At 44.0% G+C, this 22,603-nt stretch overlaps 1 protein-coding gene across 1 annotated transcript in view; it reads right to left on the bottom strand.

Annotated features, from left to right (window-relative positions):
• Window positions 1-5,594: 5,594 nt before the first annotated feature.
• Window positions 5,595-22,603, bottom strand: part of LOC128742576 (uncharacterized) — a 55,270-nt gene continuing 38,261 nt past the window's right edge. Inside the window, exons 2-6 of the mRNA XM_053838980.1 lie at window positions 18,385-18,539; window positions 17,180-18,322; window positions 16,914-17,108; window positions 15,407-16,848; window positions 5,595-8,483 (exon numbers count right to left, since the gene is read on the bottom strand). Of these exons, the coding sequence (XP_053694955.1) occupies window positions 6,498-8,483; window positions 15,407-16,848; window positions 16,914-17,108; window positions 17,180-18,322; window positions 18,385-18,436 (4,818 nt within the window). The 5' untranslated portion in view covers window positions 18,437-18,539 and the 3' untranslated portion in view covers window positions 5,595-6,497. The remainder of the gene's footprint in view (window positions 8,484-15,406; window positions 16,849-16,913; window positions 17,109-17,179; window positions 18,323-18,384; window positions 18,540-22,603) is intronic.

Genomic DNA, 22,603 nt, shown 5'->3' with positions numbered 1-22,603 from the left:
TGTCTTCCTCGGGCCCGAAGGGAATCAGTTAGCTTAGACCTAGCATCACAGAATTCGGCACACGACCAAACAACATGTTCGATGTCGTGGAAGCCATCGCCACAAACACAGTGGTTACTCTCTGCAAGCCCAATACGAAAGAGATGCGTGTTTAACGTGTAGTGATTGGACATAAGTCTAGACATCACGCGAATGAAATCTCTACTTAAATTCAATCCCTTGAACCATGCTTTCGTCGCTACCTTAGGAATGATGGAATGTAGCCATCGTCCCAACTCGTCTATGTTCCAAGATGTTTGCCAACTAATGAGCGACTTCTGACGCAAGGTACTATAAAATTCGTTATAAGCAATTGGTCTATCTGGTCTAAGTAATGCCATCAATCGCACCCACCTTAGCTAAAGAATCAGCCTTCTCGTTGCTCGGTATGGAGCAATGAGAAGGGACCCAGGCTAAGGTAACCTTAAATTTTTTTATCAGTTAAAGCACTCAAAAGCTCCCGTATTTTCCCCAAGAAATACGGAGAGTGCTTTGCCATTTTCATCGATCGCAGAGCCTCAATGGCACTGAGGCTATCTGTGAAGATGAAGTAGTGGTCTGTGGGCATAGTTTCGATGATCCCAAGGGAGTATTGAATTGCAGCAAGTTCTGCGACATACACGGAAGCAGGAGCATCGAGTTTGTAAGCGGCAGTAAAATTTTCGTTGAAGACACCGAAGCCAGTGGACTCGTCGAGGTAGGATCCGTCAGTGTAAAACATCTTATCGCAACTAACACTTTTAAATATATTGAAAAAAATTTGGGGATCTCTTGCGATCGCAGTTGATCCGGGATACCGGAAGTTTCTTCTTTCATGGTGGTGTCGAAGAATATAGCAGACTTAGATGTATCTAGTGATGCGACACTTATGGGAGCATACTGGGAGGGGTTGATATCTTGAGCCATGTAGTCAAAATATAAAGTCATAAATCTAGACTGAAATTGAAGTTCGACCAGCCTTTCTAAATTACCAATTACTAGTGGGTTCATAATCTCACATCGAATGAGTAAGCGATAGGACAACTCAAAAAAGCGATTCTTCAACGGTAGAATTCCCGCCAGCACTTCGAGACTCATCGTATGGGTCGATTGCATGCAGCCCAAAGCTATACGCAAACAACGGTACTGTATTCTTTCTAGCTTGATAATATGCGTATTAGCGCCGTACCGGAAGCAAAAGCATCCATATTCAAGAACGGACAATATCGTTGTTTGGTACAGCCTTGTAAGGTCTCCTGGGTGCGCTCCCCACCAAGTTCCGGTAATTGTACGAAGAAAGTTTATCCTCTGTTGGCATTTTTGAATCAGATACCTAAAGTGGCATGCCCAAGTGCATTTGGAATCGAACCATATTCTGATTTTTCCGGGGAGAATTCGATACCCAGCTTTAACGCCTAATCGGACAAATTGTCCAAAGTATCTTGCAAGGGTCCTTGCAAATCGTTAGCCGTGGATCCTGTAATGGAAACAACGCTATCATCTGCAAGTTGCTTTAACGTGCATGACTCTTCGAGACAACTATCTATGTCGTTAACATAAAAGTTATACAGAAGTGAACTTAGACATGAGCCCTGGGGAAGACCCATGTAGCTAATTCGAGATGTTGTCAAATCATCATGTGTAAAACTCATGCGTTTTTCCGACAACAGATTGAGCAAAAAATTATTCATAACCGGTGAGAGACCCTGCAAGTGAAGTTTCTCGGTCAAAACTTCTACGGAGACAGAGTCAAAGGCCCCTTTAATGTCCAAAAAGACGGATGCCATTTGCTCCTTCTGAGCGTAGGCGAGTTGAATCTCAGAAGACAGCAACGCTAAGCAATCGTTTGTTCCTTTGCCCCTGCGGAAGCCAAATTGGGTATTTGAAAGTAAGCCATTCTCTTCGACCCATTTATCTAGGCGAAGGAGGATCATTTTCTCCATTAACTTTCGGATACAGGAAAGCATCGCAATCGGCCTATAAGAACTATGATCGGAGGCTGGTTTCCCGGGTTTCTGAATGGCGATTACTTTCACCTGCCTCCAGTCTTGCGGAACAATATTCAGCTCGAGAAACTTATTGAACAGGTTCAACAAGCGTCTTTTGGCAGGGTCAGGCAGATTCTTCAACAAGTTGAATTTGATTCTGTCTAACCCTGGAGCAGTATTGTTGCAAGAGAGGAGAGCTATAGAAAATTCTACCATTGTAAACGGAGGTTCATTTGCAATCGAAGGGGACGCGTCGCGAAAAGATCTCTGAGCCGGGACAGAGTCCGGACAGACCTTCTTGGCAAAGTCGAGAATCCATCGGTTAGAGTACTCCGCACTTTCGTTTGTAACGTTACGGTTCCGCATGCGTCGAGCGGTGCTCCAAAGAGTGCTCATCGCTGTTTCTCTCGACAAACCGCTCACGAACCGGCGCCAATATCCGCGTTTTTTCGCTTTCATCAAACTCTTCATCTGTCTCTCAAGTACCTCGTACTTCCTAAGTAGATCTATCGAACCGTGTTTTCGAAAGTCCTTATACGCCAAGGACTTTTGCGCGTACAGTTCCGAGTACTCTTTGTCCCACCAAATGGTGGAAGACCGTCGGTTGAACGTTTTCCCGGGTATAGGTTTCGTCTGAGCTTGAGTCGTGGCGTCGAGGATCAAGCCAGTAATAAAGTCGTATTCTTCCTACGGAGGAAGTTCATCGCGCGATTCGATGTTTTCTGAGATTACGGCCGCGTAGCGTTTCCAATCGATATTGCGTGTGAGGTCATATGTAACATTGATTGAATGCACGGGCGGGTAGCCATTAGTAATTGATATAAGGATTGGCAGATGATCACTACCGTGGGGATCATTGATTACCTTCCACTTGCAATCTAACGCTAGTGATGTTGAACAGAGAGATAGATCCAGTACGCTGGCGCGGGCTGGAGGATTAGGTATACGTGTCGCTTCCCCAGTGTTTAGAAGTGCCATATCGAAGTCGTCAATCAGGTTATTAATTAGGGAGGATCGGTTGTCGTCGTATAACGACCCCCATTGAGTGCAATGGGAATTTAAATCTCCCAGAATTAGCAAGGGTGCGGGAAGCATTTCTGCAATATCAGAAAGTTGCTTCTGCTCAATCCGTACCGATGGAGGGATATATATCGAAGCAATACAAAGGTCTTTTCCTTTTAATCTAGCATGAATGGCAACGACTTCAATATTCGAGAACGAGGGGAGGTCTATTCGGAAGAACGAATAGCACTTCTTGATCCCTAAAAGTACTCCTCCACCATGTGATCCTCGGTCTCGTCGGATGACGTTAAAATCGTGGAAGTTAAGATCATTACTTGAATTGAGAAAAGTTTCACAGAGCGCGAATACGTCACAGTTAGAAATATTTAATAATTGTTTGAAAAGGTCGAATTTGGGGATGATACTTCTGCAATTCCACTGTAACACAGCGATAGAGTTCTCAGTATTGTTCGACGTATTAGTCATCGAAGGATACGATGGCTGAGAGGAGGGGCCATTGTGCTGTTAGTTGCTTCAAAAATGTCTTAACTGTGGGAAAAAAGGCAAGTAGAAAACTTTTGAGTGGATCCGAGATGTTGAAGGTTTCAAATATCCAGTCCACAATGTCAGAGAACTTCAAAAATCCCTTTCCCGATTTGATCTCTGAATGTAAGTTGGATGTGCCAGGGGTTTTTGGTGCACCAGAAAGCGGTGGGTACTCTTGGTTTGATCTCAAATTTTGCAACCCTGGAGGTACCTGCTTCGGATTTTTTTCACCGCTTTTCTTCGAGTATTTTCCATTCCGCTCGGGGATATCTTAAGTCCTTTGCGAGTAAGTCGAGGAGAGTTAATTGTTTTCCTCTTCCTAGAGCTTTCTTGCATGGCATAAGAACATCCTTCGAGGGGTTCGTCAGAAGTACCCTCATCGGTCGGCAAAAAGGAATAGATATTTTCGTTGGTCAATGGCTCGGCTTTCTTGAGCGTTTCTGCAAAAGAGCGCTTGGAACGTTCCCTAAGGGAGCGTTTAATTTTTTCCTCGCGCTGTTTGTACGTGGGACATGCCGCGAGATCATGTGGAATTTCCTCGCAGTAAGGACACTTCTCAGTGTCCTTATTACAAGCGTTCTCCACATGATTGCCGCCACATTTACTACAGCGTGCCTTATTGCAACAGTAGGAGGCTGTATGACCCAACTGCTTGCAGTTCTGGCTGTTCATGACCCGCGGTACGAACAGGCGTACAGGCAGACGAACCCTATCCAGAAGGATGTAGTTTGGCAATGCAGATCCGGCGAAAGTTACCCGAAAGGATTCCGAAGGGTAGAATATTTTCTTCCCGTTTTCGATCTATGCTGAATGCAATTGCTTGCAGTCCAGTACCTTTACCTTTTGCAGCATGGGGTTCTTGAAACAGCCAACGCCATGCTCCAAAATGTATTCGACGGTGAGGTTCCCATCGGTAACTACACCGTCAATCTCTACATCCTTGGCAGGGATGTACACGCGATACTCTCTCGTAAAAAGCTCGCAGCTAGCAATTGCGTTTGCTTGCTTCAGGTTTTTCACGGCAACTCGCAGTTTATTCGGTCTCACCTTTGTTATCTCGGTTACGTCCGAAAACTGTTTTGCCAGGTCTTTGCCAATTTGTAAGATGTTCAAAGGTTTCGTTTTGGGCCGGAAGAAAACAATAAACGGCCCCTTCGAGTCATCCGGATAAGCCTTAATCCGTTGAGCAATCTGTAGGTCCGGGGCTGGGAGGCCGGACGGGGCTGGGGGACCAGACGAGACTGGAGGAGGAGGACTGAGCGGTAAGTTCAAAAGGGGTGAACTAGGCGGTGAGATATCTAGCTCATCTATGACCTCCTCATCCGTTCCAACGTCGATGAACATCGCGACGTTAAGGTTTTCCATTTTAGCGGGAGCAGTAAGCTCTACCGCTCATGTACTTTAAAAACAATTTAACGGAAAAGCAATTTATCAAATAAACCAAAAAAAAATTAAAAAAAAAAGATTATAAATATATAAGGAATCCAATACTATACCAAACGCAATCCAAGCCGGCTGGTAGGTGAGTTGATCTCTTCCTGACTAAGTGACGCTGAGTGTAAACAATACAGCACACAATGAAAATTACAATGCCGCTTGTCGGGCTGTGCTATATCGATAGCATACGATATACGGCACTGTAGCACAAAGATTCGGGAGGCAAAAAACTGCAACTTCACTTGTGTTGTGTCGAAACGAACGGCACAGCACACCAAGCACACAATTCATTGACCTTGAACGCGGATTAAATAGCAAAATTTTTATACTTTACGGAGCGATCGCACAACAAGTGTTAACTTGACAACGGTTGTCACTCGAATGAAAGGACGGATATTTACTAGTATTTTATCAAATTTGAGCAGTGATGGTTAGCCGCCTCAGTAGGAAACCTGCTGCAATTCTTCAAATACAATTTTAGTGGTGATGCTCAATGGTGAAATGATGACAGTTGTTTTTTCAATTTTTCGACTAAATAATGCCAGTATGCTTTCTCTATCCGATTTCTATCGATCTGTTTAATCAGTCCCACCAGAACTCATTAGTAATAATATCAGTTTATTTCAGATAGTAATGTTATAATCGAAAATGTACATATCCTGGATATCCCGTTAGAAGTTTATCGTCGTTAGATCGATCTTCTCGCTTCTTATTATGCTCTAGAAGATGTGTAATAACTTGCTGTACATCTAAGAGAACCTATTAGAACTACTACACTTCAATAGTACGCCTAGCAATTAATGACTGATGGATGACAATTCTTTCGTTCCATTTCACGTGAGTGTGTGGGTGTGTGTGTTTATGTGTAAAACCTGTCGCTGTGGGTGGGGGTTATTTAATCAGGAAAAGGGTAAACATTTGCCGGCTGGGTGGGGGTAAGGATAAAATCAACAAAAAATTATAATTAATGATTAATACCCGAGTGATTGAATTCATTATCGTTTGCTGATATTAGTCTAGTAAGCAGCAGCAATCCGCATGTGTATTTATTTAATCGTTATTAATTAGTGTTGCCTTTGCGATCTGTCAAACAGATCGGCATGCTTGGATGACAACAACAACAACAGTGCCTATTAGTTCATAGTTGTGCTCGTGGATTATCGTTCTTAAAGGGAATCGTTTACGATTCCCTCGCGGTAGGTCACCATTTTATATCCCATGGAATGGCTTTCAAAACACCTGTTACCTTTGGTCCCGTATTGAAATAACAAGTTACGTGGAGTTTACCCATTTTGAAGAAAGTTACCGCTTTTTAAAATATGTTTATGTTTTTATTAAGTATAGGAAGGCACCATTAAAAATGGGGAAATTGTGGTTCTTAGTGCCAAAAACAGAGAAAAAAGTAAAAGGAAACAACAAAGAACTAAGCTACTAATGCCGTAAGGCGAAGAGAAAACGAAACAAGATAATAAACAAGTAGGATGCTTAAATCGGGTTAGATAGGGCTTACTGTGAAGGTGTTTCTTCAGCTGCGTTAGGATCCTTGCAACGCAGTTTATCTTTGTTAAAGCACCGAATGGCGTCCAGCAAAGCCGAGCGTGGATCCGCTCCGGGTGATGGAAGCTGCTTCTTAACGATGGCACCACGAACGACGGGGGTTGTCAGCTTTGGGGCCACCGGCGCTGGTGGTGGTGGCGGCGGGACAGCTGCGCTCGGAACCACATTTACTGTCGTCGCTGGTTGCGTAGCTTCCTGTGCGGTGGTGGTGGTGGTAATTGTGGGTGATTGTTTCACAGGCTCAGGAGCAGTTTGAGCCAGAATTCTGTCCTTCAGACCAGTTCGGCGAAGCGTATTCTGTCCGAAGGGTAAAGTCGCTGTTGGTTGAGCAGGTTTTTCCACTCGAACTGGAGTGCTTTTCAGTATGGCGGTGGAAATGTTGGTCGATTCGATCATCGAGACCGGACGGCTCTTCAACGATGTTGGAGGGTCTTTTTCATCAACCGATTTGAAGCCACGTACGACTGGTTGAAATTTGTTGTGCCCATGCGTGAGTCGGTTGATAGTGGCAGTTCCATTGGGAATGACTGTCGATTGGCTTCGGGAAAATGTTTCATAGAAGTACGGCTTATCAAGTGGTTTCTGTGCAACCGGAGGTGGTACAATATTTTTCTTGTATTCAACGGCGCGAACGATCGGAAGGCGCTCCTTTTCGGGATACGTTACAGTCGGTTCAGTCTGACTCGGATCTTGCGGCAGAGCAGAAGAATCGCCGCTTTTTAATGGCACTTGTTCGCGTGGAACTGAGCGGTCGACTTCGGTTTGTTTTTCCGTTGATGGCGCTGGGGTGGCATTCACGCTGATTTTGGTTGTATTATTTACATTTCTGTAACCCCTCGGAAGGGTTGAACTGCCTCCGAAACGGTAATCCCGATCGGATTTGATGGAAACATCTATTTTCGGTCGTTCGCTCCAGGTGGTAAAGTTGATTGTCGGAGGGCCCTTGTATTGCCACTTTTGCTCGCTGACTCCTCCATTGGTTTGCGGATTAACCGTCACACTAACGCCGCTGCTAGCAACGGTCGTACTGGTGGTAGTAATATTAACCACCGAAGTTTGTGGTTGAGGTCTATTAGCAGCCGCAGAAAGTTGCTTATTCTGTAATTTTTCATCGTCACTTTTGGATTCATTAGACACATCCACAACTCGTTCATTTAGAGTGTGTGTTTTATTATCGGTAACTTTTGTACTCAGAGGTTTCTCAATTTCAGTCATCTTTTCCGGCAACACTTTTACCGCAGGCTTCAATTCCTCCTCTTCTTCAACCACCTGTTTCCCTTCCAACTGTTCTATTTTCCGTTCCACCATACTCTCCCGACGGACAACTCCCGAACCTCGGACAGTCTCACTCTTATACTGTACCAGCGTAGAGATATCGGTAAAACTGTTTCGCTTGATAGCCGACATCGGTAGGATTTCCTTTTCCTGTACAACCTCCAACGTTTCGGGTGCCAAATTGCTTTTCGACGTGTTGAGAATATTTTTAATGACTTCCAAGCTTTGCAGCGAAGGCGAATCGCAGATGCTCATTTCGCTGGTCGATTTGCGTCGCTGGTTCGGCTGCGAGAACCGATTCTCGAACTTCTGCGCTCCGATCAACGAAATGTACGAGGTACTGCGTGGGGTCAGCTTCAGCCCGTTGACGCTGTTCAACGACTGTATGTAGTCCGAGCGGGTCGAATGGAACGAATCCGAGCGGTTGATGTTGCGTGGCGTTCCGTTCAGTACGGTCAAACTACGTCGCTTAACCGGGCCGGGATCCTTTTTGTTGTTATTGTTGGTACCGATGGAGGCTCCAATGGGACGAGCGGTAGAATCATCTTCGTCACTGCTCAGTTTGCTGCGGTGAGTAGAATCCGTGGAAATTTTGCGACGTACAACGACGTTCGATTCATCATCATCGGCGGATTTAGGCGCTACTGGCGGTACAACAATCTGCAAGGAATAACAATGGGTGAATCGGTTAGAGAGGAAATGGATCATGGTATAGTCATGGCTAACAACAACTCCATGATACTCTGCTCATATGATGTAAGCTAAAGATTGACGTCGACCTTAGACGGCGCATCGATTTGTGTATAACGATGGCTCTAAAGAAACAAAGCTCTAGACGATGACAGTTCTCAGTCGGATAATTGAGATCATCAAAAGCTTCCGTTGGGCAGTCGGCAGTATATAAAAATTCCATTCATATTTGAGTGGTTCAGAAGGAAAGGGGTGTAAGTGACAAAAAGTAAATTTCGAGAAAATCCAAAGTTAACATCATCTAGAAAATTCGTCAGGTTATATAATACAAAACTAATGACGCACTGTGGTTCTGTTAACTTCACTTTATTAATTTCTATTGAAATCTCGGGAAAGCATTTTGATTTTCGGGATTTATGAGACACTAGCTGACCAGACAAACTTCGTGTTGCCACAAATTAACCTGTGTTGTACATAAATCATGAATCTCGGATGATCTTTGTCACAATCTCGAGTTTTGCAAGTTTCTGATGAGTTAGATGATACATTTTGGCAGTTACGTAACTATGAAAGCATCCCAGGTAACCAATAAGCATCACCAATGCTATTCAAATGTAGGCCAATAAGCATTTGAGTCGCCTTAAATGCTACTTAAATGCTATTTTGGCAAAATATACAGCTACTTTACCGATAACCTTCTTATAGTGCTGACAATGCCAATTTAAGCTAATTACCGACACGAAGAATTTGAATACAATTTTGGATGCCAATTTACAACACCTATGCAGTCAAAAAGCTAATAGACAACAACGTGCAGTATAAAATATCAGATATGCTGATTTGCTGCTAATGTTAACGCTTATTAGTTACCAGGAATGGGAAGTTTAATATACAAATTTGCAATTTTCCCTCATACTAAAGTAGAAAACAACTCCCCTGTCCCCTCATTGCAATGCCAGAAAGCGGATAGTAATATTCGCCATGATTGTACAACATTTCGCCGAATATCATTTTGCAAAAAGGAATGTACCATTTCACGGAAAAAGTTTTTGTGGGAAGTACCATTTCGCGATCCTCTCCTTACTCACTGTCGCTCGTTTCAGGAAACCCAGGAGGACTAGGAAAACAAATAAAACTAGACAGTAGTGATTTCTGCGGGGAGTTGCCTCCCCCCAGTGGGCGGCGCTTCCGACGGCGGGTCGCCGGCAACACTCGCGGCCGTCTCGTCCTGAATGATCTAGAGTTACTATAGATAGTTTTTGTGGTCTTGTTATTGACTAATGTTTTATGGAAGAGTCTCGGATTTCTCGAGTTGGATTAGTTTTTAGGTTTTGCAAAAATTTCTGTTTTATTTGTATGAGAGTCCATATCCCCCTACCATAGGGGTGAGAGGTCTCTAACTATCATAAAATAAATTCAAGACTCCAAAATCTCCCACATGCCAAATTTGGTTCCATTTGCTTGATTAGTTCTCAAGTTGAAATTTGAATTTCATTTGTATGGGAGCCCCCCTCCTAAATGGGGAGGGGTCTTAATTCATCATAGAAACTTCGACTTCCGCGAGAGTTCATCTGTTTATCGCCGCAAGTTACTAGAGAGTAGTTTATTGTAGTTTGTTTTTAGGTTATGACAATCTTATGCTATAGAATGTAAATAATTGTGCAATGTTAGTAATGTATTGTAATGTTTAATGTACTGGATTATAGTGTGATGTGACTTGATGTACTGGCATATAACGCATAACAAAAGATGGTGAGGTTTTTATGCACACTTGAGGAAGATCATGTTGTGATCACCTCAAGTGAGCTTTTCCCCACCCACACCACTTCATGTAGACCAAAAAGGTCAGATGAAAAGAAAATAAAATAAAATAAAATAAGTATAAAAAATTTCTGCCCCCTAAAAGCCCCACATGCCGGATTTGGTTCCATTTGCTTGATTACTACTCAAGTTATAAGGAAATTTGTATTTCATTTGTATGGGAGCCCCCCTCTTAAAAGGGGAAGGGGTCGTAATTCATCATAGAAATAATTTCTGCCACTAAAACTCCCACATGCCAAATTTGGTTCTATTTGCTTGATTAGTTCTCGAGATAAAAGGAAATTTGCATTTCATTTGTATGGAAGCCCACCCTCCTAAAGGGTAGATGGGTCATAATTCCCCTTCTAAATAGGGGAGGGGTCTCAATTTACCATAGAGTAAATTCTTGTCACCCAAAACATCCACATGCCAAATTTGGTTCCATTTGCTTGATTAGTTCTCGAGTTATGTAGAAATTTGTGTTTCATTTGTATAGGAGTCCCCCCTCTTAGTGGGGGGAGAGGTCTCTAACCATCACTAAAACCTTTCCTGGCCCCAAAAACCTCTACATGCAAATTTTCACGCCGATCGGTTCAGTAGTGTTCGATTCTATAAGGAACATACGGACAGACAGACAGACAGAAATCCTTTTTTATAGGTATAGATAGAGACACCTTTTCGCTCTTTCCCCTTCACGTATTGTCTCGCTTTGGTAATACTATTGACACCTATGTTTTCTACCGCTGTGAGAGATCTCGTGAAACTGGACGAAATTTGCCATAACACTAACTGTAGTTTAAAGATGATCTACCATACGATCTAAGGTAAATTTCGTACAATTTCGTTAAATTTCGGCAAACATGAAATTTCGAACAGCCTTTTATATGTTTCATTAGTTTCTTCTACGTTTTTCTTCATCTCCACAAATTAGAAAATATCGCATTTATTTGAGCTTTGTATGTTGATACAATAGCATCTCAATGGAGAGACGGTAGGGGAAAGTAATGAAAATTTTTTGGGCAAGGAGGGGAAAGAGTGGAAAGGAAATGTCCAAAAAATTTTCATTACTTTCCCCTACCGTCCCTCCATCAATTTTAAAAACCATCGTTTCAAAAAAATATTAATATTAATGCTTGACCGCATTTCAAGGTCAAAGACTAAAACATGAGTTTGGTCAACAAAATCATGGCCAAAATTACTGGATAGGTATAGTAAAACGTAAATGGGCTCGTGCCACTACGGATAAAATTTTCGCTCTCCGTCAAATTATCTAGAATTTGTTTTTTCAAAATATCGAGAGTACAATATGCCCATGTATCATATTTTACTGAATTTCAAGGCAGCATACGATACATTGGAGTGCGAAGAGCTATGGCAGATAATGCATGAGAGCGGTTTGATGGACAAACTGACATGGCTGATTAAAGCTTGGATCAAAGTTGGAAGACTACGGTGGGCCGCTCACGTCACACCGTGGGATGAAACCCAAATCTAGGTGGACAAAAGTCATTACGCTAAAACCGTTAGTCCTAGGTATATAGTATCCTCGGAGAAAATTTGTTATTTCAACTTCCGCCTAGGACTAGGATTTAGTGTTTTGCGTGACCCTTCCACCCTCTCCAGCGTCGCCTCTGGACTCTACCATCTACAGTGGTATGGCACATATCCAATTATCCATCCAGTTGTTGTTACCGTGACTTTTGTTCCAACGGCGGTAAGAAGGCACCGCTCACCCATCCACCTTCACGTGTTGGTATTGGTGCATTGGTGCCTCGTTTGAAAGATATGGCCAAAAACTAGTACCCAAGGTATGTTGGGGAATATTTGTTGACTGATGGCCACTTCTGCGTCGGTTCCGGAACACCCCCTACCAGGTCCCGGGGAACATTTTTATATTTTGAGATAACTCATTTTGCGGCACATCAAATCACATTGGCTTGATAAAATAAGACTAGTGGAAGTACAATGGGGACATTTTGGACCCGAATGGCCACTTCCCCATCAGTTACGGAACATCCGGTACCTGGTTTTTGAGGCCATTTTTGAATTTTAGGATGATTTCTATTGCGGCACGTCAAATTTCATTGATAACATAAGACTATTGAAAGTATAATAAACACATGTTGAAGGCAAATGGCCACATCAGCATCGGTCCTGGAACATCTGGTACCCGGTTTTTGGGGACATTTTTGTATTTTAGGATAACTCATAATGCGACATATCAAATCACATCGGCTTGATAAAATAAGACTGATGGAAGTAAAACAATGTCATTTAGAAGCCAAATGGCCACTTTACCATCGGTAATGGGTCATCCGGTACCAGTTTCGGGGGACATTTTTGGCTTTTGAGATAATTCACCATGCGGCACCTCAAATCACATCGCGTTGATAAAATAACAACAATGGAAGTATAATGGGGCGTCAGTCGCATATAATCCGGTACCCGGTATTTATAATGAACCGTAAAACGGGGTAACTCGGGGCATATGAATTACCCTGTAATCCAAAAATGTCCCCAAAACCCGGATACCGGATAGTCCAGAACCGATGATGAAATGGTAATTTTGGCTCCAAAATTTTTCCATTGTACTTCCATTAGTGTTATTTCATCAAGCCAATGTGATTTGATGTGGCGCATGATGAATTATCCTATCCAAAAATGTTCTCATAAACCGTGCACCCGATGTTCCGGAACCGAGGGTAAAATGGCCATTTGGCTTCTAAATGACCTTATTTTATTTTCATCAGTCTTATTTAATCAAGCCAATGTGATTTGATGTGTCGCAAGATGGGTTATCCTAAAATACAAAAATGGCCCCAAAACCCGGGTACCGGATGTTCCGGGACCAATGCTGATGTAGCCATTTGCCTTCAAAATGTCTTTATTATACTTTCAATAGTCTTACGTTATCAAGCTGATGTAATTTGACGTGTCGCAAGATAAATCATCCTAAAATTTAAAATTGTCCTCAAAGACCGGGTACCGTATGTTCCAGAACCAATGAGGAAATGGCCGCTTGGGTCCAAAATGTTCCCATTGCACTTCCATTAATCTTATTTTGTCAAGCCAATGTGATTTGATGTGCCGCAAAATGAATTATCTCAAAACATAAAAATGTACCCCGGGACCTGGTAGTGGGTGTTCCGGAACCGACGCAGAAGTGGCCATCAGTCAACAAATATTCCCCAACATACCTTGGGTGCTAGTTTTTGGCCATAGCTTTCAAACGAGGTAAAGAAAACGAAATTCGGATTGAAAATGGATGAATGAGAGAAATTTCAAAACTTGGGCGACCCTTAATGCATAATATGTAACTTTTTTCTAATGCATTAGGAAGGTTAAGTGGCCATGGGTGGGACAATAAAGGTTTAGTTAAAGGTTAGCCATTCTTTCTCCTCATGTGAAATTGATACATTTCCTTTGTATACTGGGTGATTTCGTGAGTAATTGTCGAATTTCTGCGCTGAATCGCGAATAGGCCGTCCAGGACGGGCCAACATCTCCACCACGTTTTCTTCTAATGATATTTGTCTCATGCTCGCGGGAGCGTCCCACCCCGTGTGACAAGGTCTTACTGCAGGTACTTCTTTCAAGTACCACATCTACTACAGTGGCGGTAGAAAAGTAGAATATGGTGTCGGTTTCGTAGTGTTGGGAAAGCAAAAGCTACGAGTTATCCGGTGGAGGCCCGTAGGTGACCGTATAAGTGTGTTGAGAATTAAGGGCAAATTTTTCAACAGCAGTCTAATCGACGTCTATACACTGACAAACGTTAAATCCGATGATGCTAAGCACGAGTTCTACGACAGATTCGAGAGGACCTATGGAGAGTGCCCAAAACATGACGTGAAAATCATTACGGTCTGAGGCTCATAAATTTTGCCGCGGCCAGAGGAATGGCAATCTGTAGCACCTACTTCCCACGTTTGAATATTCGGAAACACACCTGGAGGCATCCAAATGGAGACTCTAGCTCTCAGATCGATCATGTCTTGATTGACGGTCAACACTTTTCGAATGTCATCGATGTACGGGCAGATGGCGGGGCAACGAAGTACGCCAGGAAGCAACGAATCGCAGAACAGCAGGTAGAAGGAGAAGAAATGGGCTGTGGAGGAACATCCATGGTGCCACCGAAACAACTCCGTGAGAAGTGGTAGGTACGACGCGTGGAAGACAGCGGTAAGCGGCGGTAGCAGCCAGGTGGAAGGAGCACTTCCAGACACTGTTGTTGTGAACGCGGAGATCAGCAGAGACAGGATAAGAATTTTAAGCGATGGCCAAGCTGTGGAGCCACCAACACAGGAGGAGGTTAGGAAGGCAATCAGAGAGCTGAAAAATGGTAAGGCTGCTGGGTAGGACGGTATCCCGGCTGAACTTCTAAAAGCGGTGAACGAGCGGCTGTACGAAGTATATCACCGGATCATTGTTAGGATCTGGGAGAAAGAACAAATGCCGGAGGAGTGGTTGGATGGCCTCATTTGCCCAATTTTTACAAAGGGACATCGACTCGAGTGTAAAAACTATCGAGGAATTACATTGCTCAATACTGCTTATAAGGTGCTCTCCCGTATCCTGTTCTGGAGACTGAGACCGTTAGCGAAATCCTTCGTCGGCGAGTACCAAGCTGGTTCTCGTGAGGGTCGCTCCACGACGGATCAGATATTTACCCTGCGTCAGTTAGTACCTAGACAAGTTTCGGGAGCACAACTTGAAAACACACCATCTGTTTGTGGACTTGGAGGCGGCGTACGATTCAGTCAAACGAAAAGAGCTGTGGCCGATAATTCCGACGAAACTAGTTACGCTGATTCGTGCGACGCTGAATGGATCTAAATCATGCGTTAGAATTGCGGGTGAGACTTCAGCCACTTTCGTGACGTTGAGTGGACTGAAACAGCAGTCTTTTAAATTTAAGATGCAATAAGTTCACATTTTGCGTTATCAAAGGCCCTATTTTCAGGATTTATTCAAAAAAGGTATTTAGGCTACACTTATATGAGCAGCGCAGTAAAGTTCTCGATAGATATGACCATACTATGGCCGTAATGATTCCACGGATGTTTGATTGAAAAAACAAATAAACTCACCAGTTCCTCCTTTTCATTGACATTTTCAGCAGGTTGTTGTTGTGTGCTCAAAACGTCTCTAACTTCCCCGACGCTGTAGGTGGAGATTTTAAAAGTGCTCAAACTGTTCCTATTAGCACCGGGAATTTCTTCCTCCGCGGTGGATTTCTTCCCACCACCGTTCAGCACTTCCTTCAAACCATTCTCATCTTTGATGACATGACTTAGCTCGCTAATGACTTCGTTCCTCTTTTTCACAACCACCAGCTGCTGCTCGTTCTCTTTCTCCCCGTTTGCAACCGGCTTCGTCATCTCGACCACAGCCGGCGTAGGTTTTACCTGGTTCCGCTTGACAACCACCGCAAAGTCATCGACCACCGTTTCCTCGTTCATTTTGGCACATTTCATAATATCACTCTCATTGCATTCCTGCTGCTGCTTCTCCAGCTTCTCCTGCTGCTGTTGCTGTTGGATTTGTTGCAATTTTTGATTGCACACACCACCCTCGATGGATTCCTTCAAATCCTGCAGCTCGCTTTCCTTCAACTTTTCCCTGCGTTTTTCCAACGTCTGAATCATCGACTGGCGAAGATCGCTACCACCCCGATAACCATCCTCGATGTCGGATGAAATCAAACCGGTGGTTAGACTGCTACTGCTAGTACCGTCCTCACTTTCGTTCGGAGTCACCGGCGGTAAAGAATTTTCCAACGTTTCCATGGAAGCCAACCCACTCTCATCCAGTAGGATTTTCTCTCGAATAATCGGTCGAATTTCCTCCGTATCATCGGAGCCGATCGTCATTCGATCGGTTACCAGTGTGGTATTCTCGACATACGTTGACTGCAGATCAAAGTAGCGCTGCTTTTCGTCGTATTCGCCCGACTTGATGGACGAATCGGCGAACTTTGGGGGAGCCGGCAGTGTGTAGGTCCATTCTTCGGCCGGGCTCGGTGAACGGTGCCCGTTGGTGGCGGCTGGTTGGTCTTTCTTCGGATCCGAAATGCGCATTTCCTGGCCGGATTCGATGTTGTAGATTTTGATCTCTTCGTCGGAACTGTTTTCCCCGTTGGAAAGTCGTCGATCGGGTGTTTCCGTTTCCGTTTCTGGTTGTTGCTGCTGTTGCTGGTTGTTCCCTGCGGGAACTATGTGAACCGTCGAAACGGTTGGAGGAATTGTTGGTTTGGAATGTGGTTCGGGCGTTTGCTGGTGGTGGTACCCGTTAGGGGAGCCGGCGGGTGCTTCTTTGACGATTGTTATCGACACCGAGGAAGCTCCGCTGGTTGGTTTGTGTTCTAGTGTTGCCTCCGGTGCGGAAGAGGACAGCTCCGGTTGGGTGTCTGACGGTGTGGATTGGTCTACGTTTAGCATTACCTTTGTGACGTTCTGTGGCTGAACAGTGGCAGCAGCAGCTGGCCGGTGCTGGTGTGTGCTGTTAACGGCGTTTAGCTTACTTACAGTTTCTAGAATAAGAAGGGTAGGATCGGGTTGAAAATTTCAAAGGAAAAAGTCGGGTGTTGTGACTTACCTCGGTTCCGTTGTAACTCATCGGCCTCGCTTAGGTTTGAATCGGTTTCCGATATAATGGTATCGCTGTCGGATGCCATTGTTGCCCGAACCGGTGCTCTCGGGGAAGGCGTTGGTACAATTTTCGGTTCCGTCGTTAGTTTCGTGCCCAGCGATACACCTCGCGGCGGCGGGGCTGGCGCTTTGGATTTTTTTGCTGAAAATATAAAGCAAACACAGGTCTGATTAACAAGGCTCAAGTTTAATGGGAAAAAGATCAATTCGAACCGTTCGAATCGAGCCGCTTTCTGGGTTCTGGAAGTTGTTTTGGCGTTTCCTGAAAATCGCGAGGATCCTTCACGACTTCGGATGAATTGGACGAAGTGCGGGAGTGGTTCACGATGTCCACCAGACTGCCGCCGGTGCCGTTCAGTGAGCTTCGCTGCAAAGTTCCGTTCTGCGGTTGCTGATGATGCTTGATTGCTTCCGGGGGCTCTCGAATGATGTACATTGAAGTTGGACGATTTTTCAGTGCACTGTACGAGGTCTTTGTGTTGAGGATGTTGTTCATTTCCTCAACACTTTCCGTCGTATGATGGCCATTACCATTGTAATCGTTGGAATGGTTGTTGTTTATATTATTGTTATTATTGTTGTTGTTGTTAAGAGAATCCGTAGTTTTCAGCTCTTTGCTGTTGTACAGGTTCGGTGAAGAGACGTGGAAGTTTTTCTTGGAGTATGGAGGCAACTGCGGTTCTTTGAAGATGGAATCGTCTCTGACCGTTTCCAGGGGAGCCTTTTCGGGGATTGAGTTTTGACTAGGCGGTCGAGGTGCGATTCGTTTCTTCCGGGCGGGAGCTACCGGTGCGTGGTGCTGGTTTCCATTCACACCACCCCGAGAGCTGGAACTCAAACCGGACGAATCCATCGAGTTGAGTGAATTGGTCGAGCTGTAGGGACTAGTCGTTTTCAGCGCAATTTTTGACGTTCGACTTAGATCGGACGAGGAAACCGAATTTTCGCGAAGATTTTTCTGATGCAGTCGGAAAATATCGCTCGTGCTCAGTCGGTACTCATTGTTCTGCATGTTTTCCAACTCCTTTCGGGAAATTAGCCGAATTTCGTTCAGTCCCACCTCGCCGATGGTTAGATCCAGCTCGAATCCCTGGTTAAAGTCGGCCGGATGCCGGAAGAGGTACTTTTGCGCGTCCAGCTGCTTATCCTCGCAAACCATGTCCATCAGTGTTGACAGTCGGGTTTTGGCTCCGATCCGTGCCACGTACAGCTGTTCCCGCGGCAGCAGGACAGTTATCCGAAAAGTTTGCTCAAAAGGAGCGTTGGTCATGGCGGCCAACGGGACAATCTTGTTGTACTGACTAGTGCTGTCCAGGTTGGTCGTCGACCGGCTGAGGTTCGAAGTGGATTTGGAAACTGGAAAAGGATGAAACGAATTAGAACTGAAAAATTTAAAAAGTCAAATCTCAGGCGGTTACCATCTTTGTTTCGTTTGCCGAGTAATCGATTCAGAGTTGATAGGCCGTTCATTTTGCTGATGGATCACTCCAGACAGGCATAAGATATAAGTTCTTTGGATTTGGTCAGCTTGCTGGTTATGTCGTGCTCACATAGTTTATCGCTTGAGGGGGTTCTGCAATGGTGAAAATAACGAAGGAATCTTTTAGGAATGACACAACTGAAAAAGAGAGCCGTAATCCCCATGGCATTTCTCTAATTGATGATTAATCAATTCAGCAATGCTGAAGGTGAATAACAACTTAAGCTAACATAATAGTAGTCGTAAAGTAATGATGCGGTTTCACACCGCAAAGTGCCGAACGACGGCGACGGTGCCTTATCGCGGTGCACACTTTTTCATTTCACTTATCTCAGTTTTGCAGAGAAAACGTACACCAACGGGATAGATAAGACACGGTCAACTATAAATTAGCACCAGCGCAGCGCGCTGACTGACCGACCGCGGTGCCCAATATAGAGACACTTCATTTAGATTAAATTCCACCTATGCGGCAGCGACGGTATTCAATGACCTTCTACCGGCCGCCCACACAATCGCGTGCTGATTGTTGGTCGCCAGGGAAGTTTCCAATTTTCCCAAAAGCTGAAGTAGAAGCAAACAGCGCAATAGTGGCAAGAATGCGGCAAGAAAGATAACTTCCCGGTGTTTTAACACTACTTCAGCAGCAGAATAGTCACATGATCCCACTGTGGGAAAAACACTCCGGTTGGTTGGAAGTCCGGAAGAAGGCACACCCAAACACTAGCCCTTTTTTAGCTAGGAAAAGATTCCAAATAGTAGTCAAACCTTGAACGTGAGATGCGTTGCGTTGTCGCGAAACGTCGTCCTTTTTTTCTAACTGGTTATCACTGACCGAACGATAGGGGCGAACTAAAAACAAAAGTCGTGTTTGCGTGCTTTGCGCTTTCCGATAACGATAACAACGGTTTGGTATGCAGCAGCGGGACAGGTACTTGTAGGTGGGTTACCGGGTTCGGAGGTATTTAATGGTAAACACGATGCCTAGTGTAGGGTAACGTCAGTAAATTCGTTCATTTGCCAGAAATCAAAATGGATCCACCGGACTATTTGGTTAAAAAAAATATTGAAAAAATGTTATGGAATAATCCTTTATAAAATGATTTAAAATTAATATATATCAAAATGTTTTCACGTGCTTCATCAAAGGATAAATAATGATCCTAAGTGACTCCCTTGTGGCGCTGCTAGTATTCACAAATTGGTTCTCCGAATTTCCAACCAGTACATATCAGCCTGTATACCAGCAACTTCAACGAGGATCGGGTAACCGCCATCCCAGTGGAAACCAAGATCGAATGCTGACAGGTAAGGAGGGCTCATTTGAGCTTGGTTGGTGCTCTGACCAGACAGGCGGTTGTTGCCGTCGGTTTTGCAAGACGCCACCATGAAAAATCAATACAAAGTACTGAACAAAGAACAAGAAAATTCGGACAGGAACATTCGAAATCGAGAACGTGAATTCCGCGCAGTAGATCCTACTGTATCCCATCTTTACAGGGGCGACAATAAAGCATGGTATGGAGTTGGATTTGTATTACATGGAAAAAGAATGAAGTGTGACATTCGATGGAGGCCCATTAATGACCGTCTGGGCGTGTTGAAGTTTAAAGTCAAATTGGTCACATTCTTTTCAATACACAGGATTAAGGGCAAATTTTGGTACTTCTTAGACGCAGCAGACGTGCGATCCTTCCGGTCCACTATCTCGTAATAAGCAAGATTCGCGCTCGGTGGTCCAACGTATTTATATCGAGACCAACGAGGAAGATACGACCAGTGGTTAGAAATGTCGTATTCGATTTACTTTTTTTACCTGTATGGATTCGGAGGCGTATTATCAGCGGAAGTCGTGCTTACTATGGGCTCCACAAGCAATTGCGGTCGAGCAGACTAAGTCCCCGTACAAAGTGCACCCTGTACAAGACTCTTATTAGACCGGTTGTTCTCTACGGGCATGAAACATGGACAATGCTCGAGGAGGACCTGCGAGTGCTCGGAGTTTTCGAACGACGAGCACTAAGAACGATCTTCGGCGGCGTACAGGAAAACGGAGTATGGAGGTGGAGGATGAACCATGAACTCGCACAGCTCTATGGCGAACCCAGTATCCAGAAGGTGGCTAAAGTTGGACGGATACGATGGGCAGGGCATGTTGCAAGAATGCCGGACAACTACCCTGCAAAGATGGTGTTCGCCTCAAACCCGGTAGGAACAAGACGACCAGGAGCGCAGCGAGCAAGATGGTTAGACCAGGTGGAGCGAGATCTGGCGGAGAGTACTCGGTGTCCGAGGAATTGGAGAGCGGTAGCCCTCAACCGAGTTACATGGAGAAACTTTGTTCAACAGGCTTTGTCTTAGGACGGCAAGCCACCTAAGTAAGTAAGTAAGTACCTGTATGGACTCATCACTGCGACCAGCAACGTTTGATCTATTGCGATATCGCCCGGGTGTTTACTGTATAACCCGCACCGTATTTAGTTTTGTTATAATCGCTATTGATTGAGCGATATGCTTATTGAATTTTTTATTCGTGCTTGTGTGTAATTGAGTACCCTTCCTTCAATGCTTTTCTCTACTTTACCCACCTCGTTCCACATGACAGCGCACAGTCTCCAATTTTTGCAAACCCTGGCGTGGTAAAACCAGTGCATAAGGGTCTCATTTTTGCACTATCAATAGGTCATATCGGGATAATACAGAATTCAGCCTGAAGGAAGGGTGATGAGGGGCCTGAGAATATACCCATACTAAAGTCACTTTGACATCGAATGGCCTGATTCTACTGAGAGAGCCCCCTAGGGTTTTATGATTTATGCAATACGCCAAAATTAATGCAATATACTGCTCATTTTTGCTGTTTTCAATACAGATGAAATGAACTCAGCATTGCCAACCTGAAACCAACGATTCGAGCGAACCACTTGCGTTCATGTTCGTGTTATTTTCTATATTCATTCATTCTCGATAACAGTGAACGAAATCAAATGTGAATCGTTTATTCATTTTGAACTGCCGACAACGGTAAACGAAACTGCTCCGAAGTTTCAATTAATTCCCTTCAACCAGAGGTTTTGGTTGATTTTAAAAAGCAGGCGGTTAAGGGGAAACCGAAAGTGGCTCAAAGATGGCTGGATAAATGGCTACCATTCGAAGCATGTATTGTTTTGCGCCTTAAAAATGCATCTGTATTGGCAGAGCACGCTTTCGCCACGTAATCAGTGCTTCCAGCGCTGTTATAATGTCCTAAATCTTGTAATTCAATTTATCGATCTGCTGTGTATCAATAAACGCTCAGCAAAACATAATTGCTAATGGAAAATAAATTTAACTGAACATATCGATCATTACGTGTTTATAAAAGCGACCAATGTATAATTTGGAATTAGTTAATAGATATTTGGTTACGCACATATTTCGTTGAACTAGCGATTTCGGAAAAAGTAGCAACACAGTATCAAACTTTCGTCACATCAATGAGCTTTTAAAGAGCTTTCAACTTTCGCCGCATCGATGAGCTTAGAGTGAAATAAACAAACAAAACGCAAACGCAGGAATCAAAAACGCAATCCGATGCAAGCGGATTAATTAAACATCCTAGTGATCCTACGCATTATTCAGTTGCTGCCGTTAATTTTGATTGAATCGGAATGCCTTGATAAAGAAAACAAACCCTTTTTCGGGATGTTTGTAGTCAGTGCGGTTGGCTGCGGATCAGCTGTTTATGTTTGCAAGCTCCGCTATTTGACATATATTGCCAATACTAATGCAATATTCAAATAAACGTTTAGGTTTTTAACGAACACATGAGATGTACAGTACAGTGTTTGCCGCACTAACACAATAACGTTAGCCACTTTCGGTTCCGCCTTAAGAAAACTAAACTTTGAGATCTAAAATATTAGTCAAGAGCAAAAAAAATTGACTGACAGGTTAGTCGAATAATCATTCAGCACTCCAATTCATTAATGAATTGTTTTGAAGGGTAGAAAACTGAGAAAGACAAACACTGTCAGAAGTTCAGTAGTCATGTCCATGGGCTGACAGATAAATGAATACTACCAGTGGTAAAACTGTATGGAATGTTAATTTCCGGGAACTGGATACGACTGAACATTCGGCTGTTATTGGAGGAAGAAGTTGCTGCAGATTACTCT

This window comes from Sabethes cyaneus, chromosome 3 (assembly GCF_943734655.1).
Source record: "Sabethes cyaneus chromosome 3, idSabCyanKW18_F2, whole genome shotgun sequence".
NCBI classification, from domain to species: Eukaryota; Metazoa; Arthropoda; class Insecta; order Diptera; family Culicidae; genus Sabethes; species Sabethes cyaneus.
The sequence above is the reverse complement of the archived record's forward strand: the minus strand, read 5'-3'. Positions and strand labels throughout refer to the sequence as shown.